We start from the raw sequence: 18931 nt of genomic DNA, 5'->3' as shown, positions 1-18931 counted from the left end.
CAACAAACGAGATCTGATCGTGACTACTCTACCCGGAGTTTGGTCCGAAGTCACCGGGGTCGCACATAATGCTGGCACCTCGCGCTGCGTTGCATTACTGTTGAATCTCTTTGTGAGTTTCACTGCCCAGTCTCACAGTAGCGAGCGGATTGCTCACCCTGTATGCATGCAAGTTGCGAGCAAAGTACGCGGCTCAGCGCCGGCCGTGGCAGCAACACGGGTTTCTGGTGCGACACTTTCCGGGGAAATGTCCTTTCCAGGTCCGGGTTTGCCAGTGTATCTCCAACATCCCACACTCACTGGCGGATCCATGCACATAACTCTTACTTGACCTCACGAGCTACCTCCGCCATCGGTCAGGGTCGGCCGGTGGCGGACCGAAGCCCCACGGGGGTCGTTCTCCGGCACCGACGGCTGAACCTGCGCTTCCACGGTGTCTGATCCGTGAGTCCAACGTCACGAAGCACGGTCCGCGGTCCCGGAACTGGGGCTGCCGTTCGGGGAACGACTCTGTACCGGACGCGGTGCTCGTTAGCCGTGAGCCGACCGTGCGGTGACGACCGACGCCGGCCGGCCGGTGGATGGATTAATTGTGGGCCGTAGTTAGTTCGTGGTGAAATTGCGCGAATTTTCGACGATCTCATATTTCTCGGCGAAATGACGCATTAATGAAAGGATAATCGCCGTTTGAAATGATAGTCAAGGGTTGTAGTTTTCACGGAACACGGACTGGAATAAGCGGATGGAGCAAATGGCCCATTCAATGCGCGTGTGCCTCCCATTACACGTTGCGAACGGTTACTGGAATGTATAGTGCGCAATCCAACTAACTGCCGTACTCCCTGGGGCTTTCGCTCTGAGGCATGAGATAATTACGCTATGAATATGAATCGTTCTCGTTCGTACGTTACACTGGTACTTCAAACCATTTGAAAATATGCCTGCTTATGAGTGCTTAGTGCATACGCACAACGCAGAAGCAATAAATCATAAATGCCTCTTGCTGGCCCCACGTTCTGCCCACCACATTCCGCCATTAGCTCTCAGCTCCTCAGTCCGCTGACTGTTCCCATCTCTGTGTTTTCAGTGATAAACCTGCGGAACACACAGGAGGAGGAGCCGCCCGACCCGCAGCTGATGCGACTCGACAACATGCTCATCGCAGAGGGGGTGGCCGGCCCCGAGAAGGCCGGAGGCGCGCAGGCGGCGGCCAACGCCAGCGCGGCGGCCGCGGCAGGAGGCGCCTCCGCAGAGGGCACCATCGAGCACTCCGACTACCGCGCCAAGCTCGCCCAGATCCGCTCCATCTACCACCAGGAGCTGGAGAAATATGAACAGGTGAGCACTGCTGAATGGCGTCTGCGTGTGTCGAGGGATGGTAGGATTGAAAGAGGATGAAAAGTTGCCGCCATTTAAGGTGCAGTGCAGCTGACGGGAATAAAATGGAATAAAAACAAAGTCTATGACGAATGTCTGAGATCCGGGTTCAGTACGTGACGAGCAGATTGAAGACACAAATTGCAACGTAATGACCATGTGATCTGCAGTCAATTCTGCTACAGTGGTTAGCAGGAGCGCCGGCCGTGGCGATGCAACCAGCGCGCTAACCGGCGGTCCAGCTCGCTCCATCGCCCGCGGGCGTGTCGCCATTTATTCCGCCATTACGCGGCCGCTAAATATAGCCGATGACTGGGATCGGTGCAGTGTGGCGCGGCCAGTGACCAGCGCCGCCGAATTCGCCGCGTCACACGCCGGCTGTGTCTCGGCGCACAAATCACGCCGCGGCATCATTATCAGCTCATCGTGCGGACCGGCCGGCGCTACTTAATCACTCTGGATTACGGCCGGTTCACAGCCGCCGTGTGGCCGGCTCCCGTGCACGTCCGGCTGGGTGGCGGTCCGTGCACTGGGCGGTGCATGGTGCACATGGCGCGCCGCTAAACGATGGCCTGTGCTGCTACTTCAGTATGCTCATACAGCTGTTGTATGCGGTCGCCAGCCTGCGGTGGCTGTTATGTTTCCGCCAGTCCTTTCTCGTCTTGTTGTGCTAGCTATTTTCTCATTTACAGCAAGCTCTTGCATTGAGTCAATGTTGCAGCTCATCTGTTGCTGGCGTCACGCCCCGCGCTGCCGACTTGCCGTGCTCTCAGTCGGTGCTCGTGCCGACGGCCGTCCCTCCTCGGCAGTTTTCCCATACATTGCCGCAACGAGCGCGTTGCCGGCTTGTAACGACCCCTTACAGCGCTCTGCCGACCGCGCATTGATTGCTAGTGCGCCTCGACAGGCTCTTGAATTAATAGACCGATAGTAAAAGTTGGCCGCCGAGTCGCGGCCGTCGGACCGTGTCCCGGCTCGTCGAGTCGTTTACGACAGTGAGGAGAGAGACATTGTCTCTTCTGGGGCAGAAGAGCCAGGCGCGAAATGGGCCATCTCGGCCGCGTATGGGTGCTCTCGGCTCGGGGTGAAAGTGCATAAAACCTGCCTTCGAGTCGGGAAGGAAGTGGCGATGATTCGGTAAACGGCTCCCTCAACTGTAAAAGGTTCGTGCCAAGTGCTGGTTAAACGGAAAATGGCAGAACGATGGGAACGAGGGCGCAGGGGTGGCACCGACTGCCGAAGAACGCTGCGAGAGTGGTTTTGTATCGGCCTTTGCAAGCAGATGGACATATGGAAATGCATGCTATAGTTAAAGTGAACGTTATCCCTGACAACTACCAGAAGCATGGGCTACCTTTTGTAACCCGTTGAGTTTCTGAGCTGCTGTTATCTGAAAAGTCATCCGGGTTGTTCAGCTGTTCAGGTGGTAATGAGGATCAATTAATATCCCGCGATCGCCCCTTGCTGGGAATAACGCCACCGGGAGTTTATGGACTTGTGATGCTGCACCGTGGGCCACTGTAATATCTCTTCCACCCTCCCATCCCATTGTATCCGCTACACCAACACACCGCCTGTCACTTGTGGTTCTTTCACGGTCACTTAGACTGCCTCCTGACGTAACGCCTGTCTTTCGACCTCAGTTCGCTACCGTGATCCGAGGCCCGATATGATCGGTCCGCGGCGGCCGGAAAACAGACAGCCGTTTTGTCAGGTGAAGCGGGCCGACCCGCACCCGCCGTCCGATGTCAGGGTGACGCGCCACCGCCGCTGCCGCCGGGACCCCACGTGGCGTCATCGAGCCATTAGACCGGCCGCCTGGTGCGGTGACGTCACCCGAGATGATAATGAGCAACTTGATCATCCTTGATCACGGCTGATTGCTGGTGTTTGTTTTCCAATTCTTTGCGAGTTACTCGCTAATTTGTTTTCTTGATCTCATTCAGTTTTGTAAAAGCTACCAATCAAGCTGAAACTTTCGCTGACATTCTGACCAATTATTTTACGATTTGCGATTTATGTTGGAAAAACATCAATATCACTAAGACCATTGAAGGTCGTTTTTGTAAGCCGACTTTCGCCCCCGTCTGTCGCAGTTAATAATTTATCAACATGTCCACGTAAATCATGTCAGACTGCCAGCGTTGTCCGCTCAATTAGCGGAAACTCGGCATGTTCACAGTACATTAGACACCAGGGATGGCTTGACGCAGATCATTCCATCGCGGCTCGTGCTAATCCCGGCGGCCACTTAAATGCTTGACGCACTGATGGCAGTGCGTCATGACGCAGTACCGAAGTGGCAACTATAACACTTATCACTTACAGCAAAATGCGTCAAATGATTAAGTGATGTGGACATAAATGGAACAAGAATGCGTCAGGTAATGCAGTGCGGAAATAATGAAGCAGTAAAATGATCACACAATTTTGTGCTGATTGTTCGCTGTTTGGCGTTCCTCGTACCTTTTGGTAGAGACGGCCTGAGACCCGCGCTGGAACGGCCTATATTGTCTGCTATTTGCGCTGCAGCGTCGCCGCCTCATTTCGCACCTTATCATCCGGGCGCCTTTATTCGGCCGCCAATAATCCTTTCGGCGCGGCTTTGTCTCACAGTTCAGTTTCCATTTTCTCAGCTGTCATGCTGGCGGAATTTATGTGCTTTAATCGTCGCCGAGGATATTGTGGCTCGAGCGGCGCCGGACCCGACGGTCGGCGACCCGTCGACGCCGACGAGGGGGGTAGGGGGGAGCTCAGGGCCGGTCTCGATCCGCTACCGCCCCTGAGAACCCGGCACCTGGCCTTCTCTGCCGGCCCTTATGTCGCTAGCGGCTCAACCATTGGAGCGAGAACATCACGCAAATACGGGAGAGGTGGGGGATATTCTTGGCACCACATTTACCTTTAGGAAGACGGGCATATCTTTGGTGGAGAATGTGCATATAGTTTTGTCTGCCATTGTGTTAAACGTATATGAGGGAATTAAGGGCAAAAAGAAAACAGAACATTAAACAATTTAGCTACACTTATTAGTGCGCTACCTACATGTTTCTCTGCTTATGACAAGCACAACAAAGTATCTACAACTGTGCAGCATTTAAATCAGCATTGCCTGTAAGTTGTAACAGTAATGACATGTTGCTTATTATCAACAGCATCAACAATGGTGAATAAGGGCCACAGCGTATAATTAATGCGAGTGTATATCTGCCACATCACGACCGGCAGCCAGCTGCGGGCGGTAGCCAGAACGGTGGCAAAAGAAGCTGCACTAACACACCTTATCAGCCACAGCACAGCAGCCGGCGAGCCGCAGCCTTCAGCAGGTCTCCGGAACGTCCCCCGGGCCCGGTCCCCGCCGGCCGGCCGTGTTCGGGACGTGCCCGGGACGTGCTCTGGACGTGCTCGGACACACGGTCGCAGCCGGTGGTGGCCACGACCGACTGAAATACGCCGGCCGGAGGCGATTTATGAGTTTCATCAGCAGTGTGGCCGCTGCGCCAGACACGTGCTGCTCGGAGCTCCAACTCGAGTCCTCCGCTCCCGAGCGCTTTACCAGAAAAGTCGCACATCTCGAGTGGTTTACAATGGCTGGATCCGGCTCTCGGGTGGAGGTTTGAGCTAAATGTGTACCCATGTGGTTCATTTCATCCCTATCGGTGTCAAGCACCAATTAGAACGATATAACCCCATTGCTAGCCGCGCCCAGAAACCGAAATTACCATTACCACTTCCACCATCGGCCGTCATCAACACATTCTGAAATGGAAACAAAGTAGGGGCATTAGTGCTCCGGAGCGGATGTCCCGTGTTCAACTCGTCATGTGAAGGGACGGCCGCCTGCCACCTGTCTTTATTGACTTCCCATGCGGTGTGGGCTGCCACTCAGGCGGCAGTTAGCACACATTTTCCAAATGATGGCCCTGTCCAGCATAGTGGTCATTACGGCCGGACGGGGAAAGGTGCTCGTGCTGGTCGTCCCCGTCTGTCTGTCCGTCCGTCCGTCCTACAGTCCATCCTCCTTTCCATTTGTCTGTCCGTCCGTACGTCCGTCCATTCGTCGGCACTTTAGGTGCTGGTGCCTAGTGATTGCCTTTCGCCGCTTCGGATTCCTGGTGCAGACGCAAAATTAACCGATACGGTAAAAGATACCGTAAGCCTTCATAATCCTGTCATTCTTTATGCCTCTGAATCTCCTCAGAGCCTGATGAGACCGACGGCGAGCCTGTGGCACGACAGAAAGTTGGAAGGTTTGCAGACTCAGGCACGGCATTGTTGAACGGTCCTAGGACCAGACGACATCGGCACTAGCCTGGCTGACCGACTGATGTGCGTGAGTGGATGTCGAGTGGGCGTGGTCGCGGTGGGCGTGGTCGCGGCGGGCGGGGTGCGGCGGTCCGGCACCCGACACCGGGCGGGCGGCGCGCCGCGGTGGGTGCGGCCGTCGCTGCGTCGGCCGGTGGGCCCTGTTAGATCGATGCGGCGCCGATGGTCAATACACAGCCGGTGGGGAGTACCCCTGCCACCGTCCTGACCGTCCGCAGTCGCACCGTCCGCCCGCGGCCCAGTGACGCAGATGAAATACAACCCCACTCCCAGTCTGCGAATGACACGGTCAACAAAAACGGACCGAGGAGATGTAGACCATATATTCGTTTGAGCGTAACGGATTTATGACAGCGCTACCCATCACGCACTGACGGGATCTTTCGGGGTACACTGACGGGCTACTATATCTGCTCCTCAGGCATGCAACGAGTTCACAACACACGTGATGAACCTCCTTCGAGAACAGTCGCGGACACGGCCCATCACGCCCAAAGAGATCGAGCGTATGGTGCAGATCATCCACAAGAAGTTCTCCAGTATCCAGGTGCAGCTCAAGCAGTCGACGTGCGAGGCTGTCATGATCCTTCGCTCACGGTTCCTCGACGCCAGGTGAGTGCCAGCTTCGGCTCGGCGGTGATAGCCTGTCAGTTGTCACGCCCTTCGTGGCGTGTCTTCCGCGGACGAGGGGGGGGGGGAGGGGCAGAGGGACTGGTTAATGGAGTGATGTGCGTTAGTTTGATGTGTAAATACGCTTTCATTCATATTCATGCATGACATGGTATTCTACACTGGATATCACTTCTTATGAAATACGTACTCGTAGAGTTACAAGTTGATAATAGTTTCCTGATAATGCAGCTCTTCTGTTTGTCACAAACTTAGCCGAGCCGAGCCTAGCCTAGCCGAAAACCGTGGGTCGATCCGTCTGCAGGGCCTCGCCCAGCCTTCTTCCGAGCCAGGACCCTAGCCCGACTATGCAATAGTGTGAGCCCCAGCCGACCCGGCTGGGCCCTGCCTGACTGGCTCTGTTCTGTGCGACTCGGCTGGGCCCTGTGCGACTCGGCTCGGCTCGGCTCGGCTAGGTTTTTGCCCATGTCGCGCTGTCGGCCGGCGCTGACGGACGGCGCCGCTCGACTTTTTGCCCGGCGCCGTCCCGCGCCCTGCTGCAGCTGCGTGCCTGCTTGCCTCGCTCGCTCGCGCGTGTGTGTGCCTGTGTGCCGGCCCGAGCTACATCCTTGCCTGCCCCGCTCCCCGTATACCTTCCTGCGCGCGGCTTGCGAATGCGGCCCGGCGGCAGCTGCGAGAGCGCCATATCTGCCTGCTGGCTGTCTGTCGCTCTGCCGCTGCTGCTGCTGGTGAAGCTGCTGGTCCCGGCGCCGGCTGCTGACCGCTGCTGTTGGCATTCATGACATATTATCGTCACCTCTTCGGTCACTGCCTTTAGTCCACGATCAGACCCTTCACAGGAGCCTAAGCGGCGCAGCAGTGCCTTCACAGGAGCCTCAACGGCGTAGCAGTGCGGCACCGTATCTCTTCCAGCGCCCGCGCTGCTACCGACTGGCACTAACCGTGTGTTTACCACTCGCTCCTAGCTGCAGGACCGTGTTTATCTCATCCCGAGCTGCAGGGGACTCAGGGCTCCGCTCAGTGAATCGGATGAGTCTGCCTGTGTAGTGTACGATGCTGCTGTGCTCAGTGGATGTGGTCGATATGTTTGTCGTGTGCTGGTCGCCCGTTTGTTTTTGTGGTCATTGTGGTTTGTTTTTGCTTTGGTGGTGATGAGTGATGAAAGAAACGATGTGAGAATGGTTTTCAATAGTTTGCTATTGTTAACCCATTTATTTTCGATTGTAGCTGAATTATCTGCCCTTACACCGACGCCATTGACACTCAATCTTGCAACCATGCATCATCCGCGACAAATTTTAGCATCGTCAGCCTAAGCCCTCTCCGCTAGGCTCGCCGTCCCGTGTCCCGACCGGGACGCGGCGTCCACTCTATCCTGTGACCGCCGCGCCGGCTGGCCTGAGAGCCGCCCGGCCATCCCTCCGCCATCAGACCCTCGTCGGCCGCTCGTGCCGCCGTTTACGACTCGCTAAGCGGCCCCGCTAACGTCTCCATCGCCGACCCTGAGCGGAGCTGGAACGAGCCCCGAGCGGCGAATGGCGCCGTCAGCGACCGTCCGTCGGTCTCGACGGATGGCCCGGAGTCGGCTCCCGGTGCCGCGTCGGCTCCGACACCGGCCGACGGGCCGATCACGTGACCGGTCGGGTGGCCGCGGGCACCTGGTGGTGCAGGAAACGGGCCGAATTAACAAACTTTACGGCCGACCCGACTGCCGAGAATAGCAGCAGACAAAAGCCGTTTTGTGTTTATTGAAAGAAGTCACGGAGCCGCAAATGGACCACGGGCCGGCTGCTCTGGAGACACGGCTGTGTGTGTAGCCCGACGTGCCGGGTCGCGGCGGCCGGCAGCTGCAGTTTACGACACTGGCTGTGTGTCCGAGCCGGTGCACTCCGATGGAGGTCTATTGTCCGTAAAACGGCCGGTGGCCGCTCAACTTGCGTCAACGAGCGGCGGGGCTGTGCCGGTTGCCGCTGAGTAGGGCCGACTGCAGGGCCGGCCCGGGTCAGACGGCTGGACCCGGGCCGGCGGCGGCCGAAATGTCACGGTCTCGGGGCCGCCGTCGCCGGACAGACGGACGGGCCGGCGACGGCGCGGCTCGTTGAAGAGCTGACGGACGCCGTTGGCCGTCGGAGACGCGCTGATGGCGCCGGAAATCGCCCGGATCAATCGCAGTCTGGAGCAAACGAGCTGGCCAACGGCCGTTACTGAGCGGGCCGGACGCGGCGGCCGGCCGTCACCGTCGCCGACGGGCGGGCGGCGCCGACCGCGACGGCCGTCAGCCGGGGACGGACGGCCGACCGATGGCGCTCACTGCCGTCATTGAGTCATGCAGAGATGGAGACCGGGGCGAAATGACCCGAGCAATGGTTACTGGCGAGAGATGGATCTGGATGCGACGTAGGACGGCGGTTTGAGTCGGGATGATGCTAGCAGAGTGACAGAAACTGGCTGTATAAGGACACAGGTTTCAAGTCAAGTTCATGAGCGGCTGAATTCATCTCGCTGTAAAAGCTAAGCGAGCACATTTTTTCTTAACACCGTCGACTCTTAGTTGGTCCTCAGTTGTGGTCGGTCTGTTCCGCAGTTGTGGTCGGTTTGGTCAGTTCCGCAGTTGTGGCCGGTGTGTTGATCTCACGGCCCAGTGCCCCGGGCGCGGTCGGCTGGCTCCCCGCGGTGTGGTGCGCGTGTCGACTGGATGTTGTGCGTGTCGGTGCGTGCGGCGCCGGCCGACGCGGCACGCCGAGGCCGGCCTGCACGTCAATCACAGGCTCGGCCGGCGGGATTAGACCCGCGGCGGGGGGCCGCCAGAGAGCGCCGGCCCGCTCCGAGCCGAGGCCACCAGCAGAGGAGACGCGCTGCGTTGAGGAAGGTGCGCCGCTCGGGACCGCACGGCACCGCCACGGGCCCCCGGCGTTCCAGCCGAGGCCTGAACGAGCGGCCCCTGTGTCCGCGTTCGAGTTCCGAGTGTTGTGAATTGTGATCCAGAGTCGCTCGGCATTCCGGCGTCCCTCTGCTCGCGGCGCGGTCCGGTATGGTCCCGGTGCCTGTTGACAGGCGTGTTGGTGCGCCGGGCGGTCCGGCAGCAGTAATGGCTGTGTTTGCGCCCCGCGTGGGAACTGGCTCGCGGAACACGGGCGTCGACACCTGGTGACATTACAGAGACGGTGGGACCCACGGTGGAACCCGCTGGAGCTGGGTGGGGACAATGGGAGCTGGTGGGGTCTAGGTTGGGGTGGTGGGCTCTGAGGGATGCCGTTCAAGACTGGGTCGTTGGGTGTGGAAGACCCTGAAGTTGGGCGGGATCGTTGGGGTAGGCAATATTGGAATGGGTGAGGTTAGGTGCGGGCCTATGGACCTGATGGGAGTCTTTGGGATCCAGCGAGGTCCTTTGGGAAATGGCGACAATTGACGGTTTGCAAGGCTCTTACATTAAGTGTCCCCAAGGCCGTTGTCCGTTATAAAGTAGTCACCTTCACGTTGAAGACCAGTCAATTATCAACCCTTCAAAGTTTGAGACTTGTCCCGTTACTTTCTCTACACTACATTCATATACGTTCTTGTGCTGTCGCGTACGCCGGAGTCGCAGTGACGGGTGGCTCGGTCGGCCCACTGACCTCGGCTGTCCCATCTGACGCGTGACGTCCGTCGAGTGACGGCTGCTCGTCAGGCGGTGACGGCCGACCGCTGATCGGCGAGCCGATGGTCGCCGGTGACCAGGTTTTTGTCACCGAGGGTGGCCGGTGGCTGGCGCCGGCCGCACGCCGCCACGGACGGCCCTGTGTCTGTCGTGGCTGGGCTGAGATTCGCTTCCACCGACCACTTAGAGTGCGGCCCGCTGGTTGTTGTTCGTGACTAACTATAATTGGTGGCGGTTTTAGAATCATCGTAGTCCTTTCAGCTCTTTTGTGTTTGCCGGATATTTCGTAAGTTTCCGACTGTTACATCCTGGATCGCTGTAGTGTATATTCTGAGTGGTTGGTGAACCTCTCCTGAGGGCCCGTGAGTCTCCTGTGAGAGTCCGTGAGCCTGTCGTGAGTGTCGGCCGTTAGCCGTGTGCGCCGCCGCCGCCCCGGCCGCCGCCGCCCCCGCCTCCACTAATGACAGTGTCCGGCGGGAGCGCGCGGCTCCCGTTCCCAGCTGGCCCGATGGCGCCATTATCGAATTTGGAGCGGCAATTAGACAAATGGTAATTGCGCGCGGCAGCCGCCCGGTTGTGGTCTCTGCGGCGGCGGCGGTGGCCTGGTGGCGGTGACACAGGCGCGACACTGTGGCCGGCCTGCGGTCTGTCGGCCTATGGGGCAGCCGGCAGGGACACGGGCCGACGGGCGAGTGGTCAGCGGTGCGCGACCCACCGATATCGATACAGCTGCCGCAGAGGGGAAAGGGTGCGATACGACCAGAGTGGTCCAGGCTGATAGGTTGCGGTCATAGAGGAATAAATAATCTGCTGTCCTTATGTCTTTGAAGGGATCGAAAGGTTACAACGAAGAAGAGAGTAGAACTGACCGCAACTTTCCCGCATTGAGCATTTAATTTTCTCTAACTAAACGGTTAGAGAACTTATCCATGTTCACTTATTTCGGAATCAGGGATAAAAAGTTTCTTTTCATGTGAACTGAACTTACTGTTCTTGGCACATTGCAGACTTATATACATTTAGTCGACTTCAGTTAGTTGCAATTGGTTGCACTCAACAGCATGATATTGTTTTTTTTATGCCAAAGCGCATTTGCCGTATTTCGTATCACCACGTTTCTTCTTAATCACCTGTTTGGAGAACGGTGACGTTATCTTAGGATTGAACTTAGTGCCTGAGCTTAAGTAGTTAACTGTCCCGTCTCTAAAAGGTCATAAATCACAAATAGTAAACATGACCTCGTAAGATTCATCTGTCACCCAATGATTAATTACTGCTCTGGCCCCTGCCTTGCTCGTGTGAGTTTTTCTCCGAACCGTGCGTCCATGTCGGAATGTTGACCATTTGCAATGTGTGTCTGAATGTACTTATAATTTATCGTATGTCACCGTGAGCATTTCATCATGCTCGCACTGTGCATCCGTGACTGCCGAGTATTGTTAACCTCCTGGACAGCTCCCTGATCGTGTAACTCCACCACCGTATCGCATGTGCCTTGTCGCACCCTCATTTGACCTCCGCTCGCTTGCGCCGTGTCGCCCCTCATTTGACCTCCGCTCGCCTGCACGGGTGTTTGCCGGCACGTTCAGTAGCTCGGCGCGCCTCCAGCGGCCTTACTTCACCCTGTTGGTGCGCCTGCTTCCCCGCTGCTCCGGCTGCCAGTTTTGACCCAAGGACGGCCACCGTTCGTTTCCAGGTCAACCAGATCTCGGCTGCCTGCTTTTTGATTCTCTGTTTGTGCACGTGGAGAGGGGAAAGAGGTAGCAAGACGACTTCCCTGGGGTTCTGCGGGATCGGGAAGGGGTCTGACGGGATGGGTCGGTCGGGAGGGGCTGACTGATCGCTGGCCCCCGCTGAGCCCGCCCGCGGTCTGTCCCTCTTGCAGGCGGCGGCGGCGCAACTTCACCAAGCAGTCCACAGAGATCCTGAGCGAGTACTTCTACAGCCACCTGGCCAATCCGTACCCCACCGAGGAGGTGAAGGAGCAGCTGGCCAAGAAGTGCGGCATTACCGTGAGCCAGGTACAGCCGGCGCCGGACGCGCCGCCGCCGGCCTTGACCTCCGCCGCGGTCAGGGCAGCTCTGGCCAGGCTCGTTTGCCGCGCATCCCTCCCGTCCGCACCAGGCCCGCTCCAGACCCTCCTGCTCGGCCCTCCTCCCTCCGGAAGGCACCCGGATTTTGTTCGCGATATGTTTTCGACCTCCCTCTCTCGCTTCTTAAGTTTGTTCGTTTCTTTGCAGGCGAAAGAGACGAAACTTTACCAAAACCGCCACCGAGGTGCTAAATGAGTATTTCTACGCCAACTTGAGCAACCCTTACCCCACGGAGGAGGTCAAGGAAGAGCTGGCCAGAAAGTGTAATATCACGGTGTCTCAGGTACGATCACCGTGACTCTGCGGCATTAGCGCCGTCATTACCGACATGCTATCAGAGGCGTCCTCTACGCCAGTTAATTGTTAGTTACTGCCAGGCCTACCTCCGGTTTGGTACGCTGGAAGTGGCGGATAATGGTCGCTCATTATTATAATTGTGTGCAATATGTGCTAACGAATGTTGCTTGTTTTGCGATGTGACAGGTCATTTCATCAATTGCGAAGTCGTGCAGCGCTATGCTATGCCACCCGTGGTGGTCTCCTAATGCTGGTCGAGGTCTTTCCACTTTGGCGGTGCCTAGCATTCGCTAAATATTTGCTGTATCGGGAATGTCTTCAGTTTGCGGCAGGGACGTTTGTCAAATGCCACTAAATAATGCCCTTTGTTAGGAAAGGAACTCAGTTCACGTCATATCTGACTAAAAATATGGGCTAATAGTTGAGCGATGAGCGTGAAATCATTTGGACGTACGTACCCAGCGTGCGAAATCGACTTCGGGATTCTCTTCACATCGCCTTGCCATGAGAAGTTAACATGCTTTGACGTCTTCAGTTATGTTTTGACGATAAGCTTGCTAAATGAACACAAGTTTTAGTAAGAATGGCAGTTTTCGTACTAATAAGAAAAGTCAACTGCGAGTCAAATCTTTATGTCCGACTTCAAAAAAAAAACGTCCTTACATTCCTTTCTGTTAAGATTTGTGATATGCATCTATACCTACAAACACCTATTAGCTGCAGCGCCATGTGTCCTCTGCAAGTCTCCTATAGGTAAATCCCCGTATTCAAGCTGTCATTTTGATCTCACCCAGCTCCTGATTCCACACCCAGCTATTGGGAAAAAACATCGACACTTCCCCGTTTTTCAGCTTTTCAGCTCTGCTCCTTCCTTTTTCCCAGCCCCCCCCTCCCCTCCTTCCCGTTAGTCTCCTTTTGTCCCAAGCAACATCTCATCTACCAGCTCCCTTCCACCCGTTTTATCTTCCTTTCGTTCCGTCCCATCTTCTAAGTCCCTCTTATATCAACTCCCTACTGTCTCCCGTCCTTTCCCATCTCCCAACTTTGTATTATCCCCTCAATCAGCTCCGTCTCGTTCCTCCCATATCCCTCTCGTCCCTTTAAGCTCTCTCCCGTCCCATACTATTTCCCAGTTCTCATCCCTCAGCAGCTGCGTGCCGTCCCTCCTTACCCTCCGTGCTGCCCCTCCTAGCCTTCCGTTTCGTCCCGGGCTCCCAGCTCTCCATCTGATCCCTCCCACCTCTCCTAGCAGCTGTTCCTCCAAGCTCCTCGTGCTGTTCTTATCAGCTCTCCGTCCCTGCCAGCCCTTCCTCTCCGCCCTCAGTGTTGTCCCTCCATGCCTTCCCTCTCAGCCCTCCCTCTCGTCACTCCCAGCCCTCCGTGCCGTCCCTCTCAGCCCCCTCCCAGCCCTCCGTGCCGTCCCTCTGCGGCCCGGAAGCGGGAGCGTTTCGTCGGCGGCCGACAGATCGCCGCCGTAATCCGGCTAATGCCGCTCGTCGCTAACCGGCGCGTGCCCGGCCACCGCGCCTAATGGGTTCCGTGTACCGGCCGACTCGAGTTGGCCAGCGCCGCGGCCACTTTTCAGAACACCGCTGCCGGTTGAACAATTGCCCGATCAAGCAACTAGTCCGACTCGCCGTCCGGAAAATTCGATTTCTGGCTGGTTAACGAATAATAATGTCCATTAGGCGGCGAGTGGCCGGGCAATTTCAGATAATGGCTGGAATCTGTCGGAGCGGCCGCGCGGCCGCCGATCGGCCGACTCATAGAGGCGAGTGGCCGGCCGTTTTCGGCGAGATGTGTGCTTTATCGGTCGGTGGCCGAGCGGCGAAATGGCCTCGCCGATCGGCGGCCGGCGACCGGTCGGGCGGCGGCGGTGCGCCTCGCTGACTCGGAACGGGTCGGCGCCGCCGGCTAATGGGCGGCCATGTTCGACGGAGACGGCCGCTGGGATCGGCCGATACGGCCTGCGAGCGCCGCCGCGGCCACCCGACCGGGCGCCGGCCGACCGGAGGCTCCCCGACCCCGACCGGAGTTCAGCGAGCGCTCCTGACCCCAAGCGGAGCCTCGGGAGTGCTCCTGACCCCGACCGGACCCTCAGGAGCGCTCCTGACCCCGACCGAAATCTCACGAGCCCTCTTGATCCCGACTCAGAACTCAGAAGCTATATTGACGGTTCGGTGGGCCAAGAAGGCGCGGTTGTAGATACGCCGTCTAAAGAATTTCCTCGAAATTATTAGGTTGTGCCTTATTTGTACCTCACGACATCCCCATTGCGTAGACAGAAATGATAAATATGTTCGGCATCCACCTTACCAGCTAGGTACCACTTTGGACCAATCAGTTTGACATATTAAGCGGTGTGAATTAGCGAGTTCGCGCGGCTAATTTCGTAATGGAAATATGTCTGTCAAAGAGATGTTGGAACGTACGTACACTGAACAGATTGCTATAAATATGAATGAATCCGATGAATCCGACTAAAAACGCATACAGCTTGACGTCTTGAGTATCAATTCACTGCACTTAATATTGCGGGCTGTTTCCATTGTTTTCAATAAAAAATGTACTTAACTCCGTTGCCGATGATGTCATATAGGACGACATTGGTACGTCACTGTGTCCCGACCGTGTGCCCATTGCACCGGCGGCGTGTGCTTGAGCCGCCCCGACTTCGTCAGGTTTGCAATTGGTTCGGCAACAAAAGGATAAGATATAAGAAGAACATCGGCAAGGCCCAAGAGGAAGCCAACCTATACGCAGCGAAAAAAGCGGCAGGTTAGTTAAGTGTCTTTTGTATTTTGTCAGGTGTCGAATTGGTTCGGCAACAAAAGGATCCGATATAAGAAGAACATCACCAAGGCACAGGAGGAGGCCAACTTGTACGCGGCGAAGAAGGCGGCCAACTCAGGTAGGTGACACGTCTTTTAGGAGGTGCGACAGCCCCGCCCCGTCGGCTGCCGGGCGCGGCCGAATGCGAGACTGAGTCTCGAGCTGGGATCGTTTTCATATGATCTCGCGAATGCTTTCGCTAATCGCAGTCGGCTGGGGCTTCGATCTACTTTGTATATTGATCTAACACATTTGTGTTGTTTCGTGCTTTGTGCTGTTCATTTCACTAGGATTGCTCACACGGCAGATTCTGCATGAATCGCCCGCTGGCATGAAGGAAATGCAATCAGACAGGAATGTAACAATCCCAAGTTAAATCATTTTCTAGCGCCCAGCGAACACTTACAGACAACACATCATTATGTGTCGAATCATAATTCAACCTTCACATGATGGGCATGATGGCACTTCTGCCTTTTATAGCTGCCGACTATAAACAACATAACAGGTTTTTAACAATGCCTATGTAATAGGCTACGCCCAGACTCCAGTGCATCAGCATTCAGCATATCATTTGTGGCAAGACACCATACTTGTGTCGAGCCGGGGTTAACAGAGCACCCCGACTCGTCTTGACCCTTCGCTTGTCCTTAATAGTTCAATCACTCGATACTGAGATGTGGGTGGTAAAGCTGTGGCATGCTAGTGACATTGGCATGCCTCCACCCATCCGATTAACATTGCGGGAGCGCTGCACGCCGGCATACCTGTGTCCGACGTCTGGGGTGGCGTCACTCGAACGTCTCATCTGATCGGCGCGGCATGCCACGACGTCAGTGACATCATCCACAGGTCGTCAGGGACGCGTCATCCCGGGAATGTATCAATCCACGCGATGGGAGGTCGCTACAACATGCATTGGGGAATGTTTGCATGAGGGAAATTGGCGTGTCTCGTGTGTGTCGTATGTCAAGTCGTTTAAATCGAACCGCAGCAGATAAACCGACGCCGGTAAGTGGAGCATTCCAATCCAGTTCGCGGCTTCTGGACACTCGGCACCTCAGGTGGCCTGTTCCCCCGCCTCCCGGTTTAGCAGTCAGCGTGCACCTTTATATGCGTCGCGAGGCGAACCTTACGGTGCCTTCGCCGCCGCCGTCCCCGTCTATACTGCAGTGGCGCCCAGCGGGCGGCGGCGGCGGCGGCGGCTGTCGGCTTTGGTGGGTGTTTGATGCAGCAGTATGGCCGCCGTCCGGCAGGCAGGGGAGGGCGGAGTCGTCCTGCCGAGTGGCCGGTTCTGGTCCTGTAGTTCCGCCCCGAACTCACACCAGATTGTCTAGCCGCCGCCCCGACCGCCCGGCCCACCATCGCCGAGCTGTCAGACAGTCCTTGTATAATAGCATCACACTGGCAAACACCGCGCCGACACGCGAGCCGCCATCGCCGTGGCATGCTTGATCAAATTCCGTCTCCTTTTATGGACTTCTGGACACTTATCCATGATGTCCTCATGCGCTGCGTCGATAGCTCGCTGTTAAGTGCCGGCGCCGCGGTTGTTAAGTGCTGCGCGTTGGCGACAAACTGCCGAGGGATGAGTCTCGTGTGACTGTTACGTTTCACTATTCCGGCGTCAGACATTCATGGTTGCTGCTTGAGCTAACGACGCCTCTGGGAGCCACTACCGGCCTCAAAGAGCCAGGAAGGTGGAAGGATAGTGGAGTTAAGGAAGGAGCTACCCAGCACCGCGACATTTTTTACAGATGCTACACGAAATCGGAACTCAACGGGAGCTAGTCGATCAGGATACTGAAGGGCATCACATGCACTGAGAGCGGTTAAAATTTATCATGACACGGCGGTCACTAGAAGTACCCGGAAGCCGCCATAGTTCGTGGCCTGTGAGCCGTCTTGGGGCATCTCTCCGCCCTATAAAGTCTGCTCTATGTCCCAGCTGAGCCGATATATGGCGCTGATCTGTCGTCCGCCACTGCAGTCGGCAGTGGGCCCAGCGGCGCTGTCGGCCGAACCGTCTGCGGAGCGAGCTGTCTCAGTGATCACCCCGAGCAGTAGGGCTCGCTCGTGCAAGCCGCTCATAAGCGCACGAGCGACTACGGGGCGTCACGGTTGGGCCATTCGGTACGCTCGTTGTGGAAGCGTTATTCGGTCGGCGCTAAAGCGAAGCGCCGTACCGCCGCCGCCTAAATCAGGGCGAATCAATAGAGGCCGTCTTCAGATGGCCGATAAATTAGCCCGTCTGTTTGGAATTACGTCCGCCGGTGTGGTGGCTCTTTTGTCGGTAATGGCACCTTCAGTTGTGATCGTCGAGTGGCAGATGGGTGCGAGACACATGATGAGAGGAACATGTTACGGATAGAGGTGCGAAGAACGGCGCGGCAGGGAAGCGCGATTGTGATTGACGGAATGACATGATTTTTGTTGGGTACTGGATTTGTTTGCTCGGTTACTTCTTAGCTCCTGCTGAAGGCACCAAACAGTGGCTATTACCATAAAACACATTGAAATTAAAAATTATATTTATTCTTTGTGTTGTACGTTTCTAGGCGATTAATATTATTTCGTTATTTCTGAAGTTCTTAACTTCCACGCTATCTTGAGAATTTACTGTAAGTTATATGGGCTCAGCGAAGATTTGGACAGAGTTATCTGAACATTTATGTCCTAGTGCATTTCCATTTCATCAGGCTAAGTGCTAACCCTCATGACAAAGCAACTTATATAAACTGATAATGAATTAGCTTATGCACTCGAATCGCTGGAACCAACGCATTGGTTACAGGAATGCCATCAGGGATTAATTATTTACACGATGCCATTTTTCTGCAGAAGATTGGATTTGCCACGAAAATGCAGGCAACATGCAATCGTGAGAAGTTAAAAGTTAATAAACCAGATAGCGCTCTTTGGTTCTTTACGGCACACACTTATTAACACATCTTTATCTCTCTTCGGGGCACTTCAATAACGCTACTGTTTTTATTTTTGTCTCATCTCGATTGCCTACTATCAGTTTTCAATGAGATTGCCATGAATAACGGTTCATAACTTTCCGGAGCATCTCGAGGCACTCAAAGGCCATCACATTGTATTGTATACTTTTCCAGCGTCAAGAAATGGCTCCCGCATTATTGGGCTGCAGATCCGCCTTTGTTGGTGTGTCCTTGACCGGGCGGCGGGCGGCGGGCGGTGGGCGGCGTCTCGGGCGGTCGGGGCGGCTGCTCTGAGAGCCCGCTCGCCGGCCGGGCGGCACGGCACATCCGGCCGTATCTTGGCCGGCTGTGACGGCAGCAGAGAGTTACGATGGCCCGCAAGCCGCCACGCCCGCGCCGCCGTGTCAAGACGACGCTTTTAATTACTCAGAGTAGCAATTTATGACGTCATTGATATTGTGGCTGCTCTCAGCTGCTGATGGGATCTGCGCCGCCCTCGGGGAGGCTGGCCGCGCGGCAGTGGTGGAGCGGGAGGTCTATGGGACGCGGCGGCGGTGGCCGGCACAGCTGCTCGGCATGGCCTCTGTTGATGAATGGCCACCGGCTATGTCACACATTGGCACCCCGGCGGCGAACGCAATATCGGCGAGTCGCTGTCGGTCGACGGTGGCCGCCCGATGGTGGCTGCCGTCAGTTGCGATCACTGGATGGTGTCAGTCCTGCGTCACATGGAGACTAATGTAGCTCGGTGGATCAGGAATCAGCCGCCAGGGCGACACGTGCCGCAGATATAT

At 56.3% G+C, this 18931-nt stretch overlaps 1 protein-coding gene across 4 annotated transcripts in view; it reads left to right on the top strand.

The window, feature by feature from the left end:
* Nucleotides 1-18931, top strand: part of LOC122369915 (homeobox protein extradenticle-like) — a 70831-nt gene that overhangs the window by 46046 nt on the left and 5854 nt on the right. Inside the window, exons 3-6 of one of the 4 annotated variants that reach the window (XM_043345065.1) lie at nucleotides 1088-1338; nucleotides 6125-6315; nucleotides 12211-12346; nucleotides 15042-15138. In XM_043345065.1, coding sequence (XP_043201000.1) covers nucleotides 1088-1338; nucleotides 6125-6315; nucleotides 12211-12346; nucleotides 15042-15138 — 675 coding nt within the window. Of the gene's footprint in view, nucleotides 1-1087; nucleotides 1339-6124; nucleotides 6316-11855; nucleotides 11992-12210; nucleotides 12347-15041; nucleotides 15139-15168; nucleotides 15272-18931 lie in introns of all 4 variants that reach the window. The other 3 variants (XM_043345066.1, XM_043345064.1, XM_043345062.1) reach the window with 3 other exon arrangements.

Source organism: Amphibalanus amphitrite, unplaced genomic scaffold, assembly GCF_019059575.1.
Source record: "Amphibalanus amphitrite isolate SeventyFive unplaced genomic scaffold, NRLGWU_Aamphi_draft 001084F_arrow, whole genome shotgun sequence".
Taxonomy (NCBI): Eukaryota; Metazoa; Arthropoda; class Thecostraca; order Balanomorpha; family Balanidae; genus Amphibalanus; species Amphibalanus amphitrite.
The sequence above is the reverse complement of the archived record's forward strand: the minus strand, read 5'-3'. Positions and strand labels throughout refer to the sequence as shown.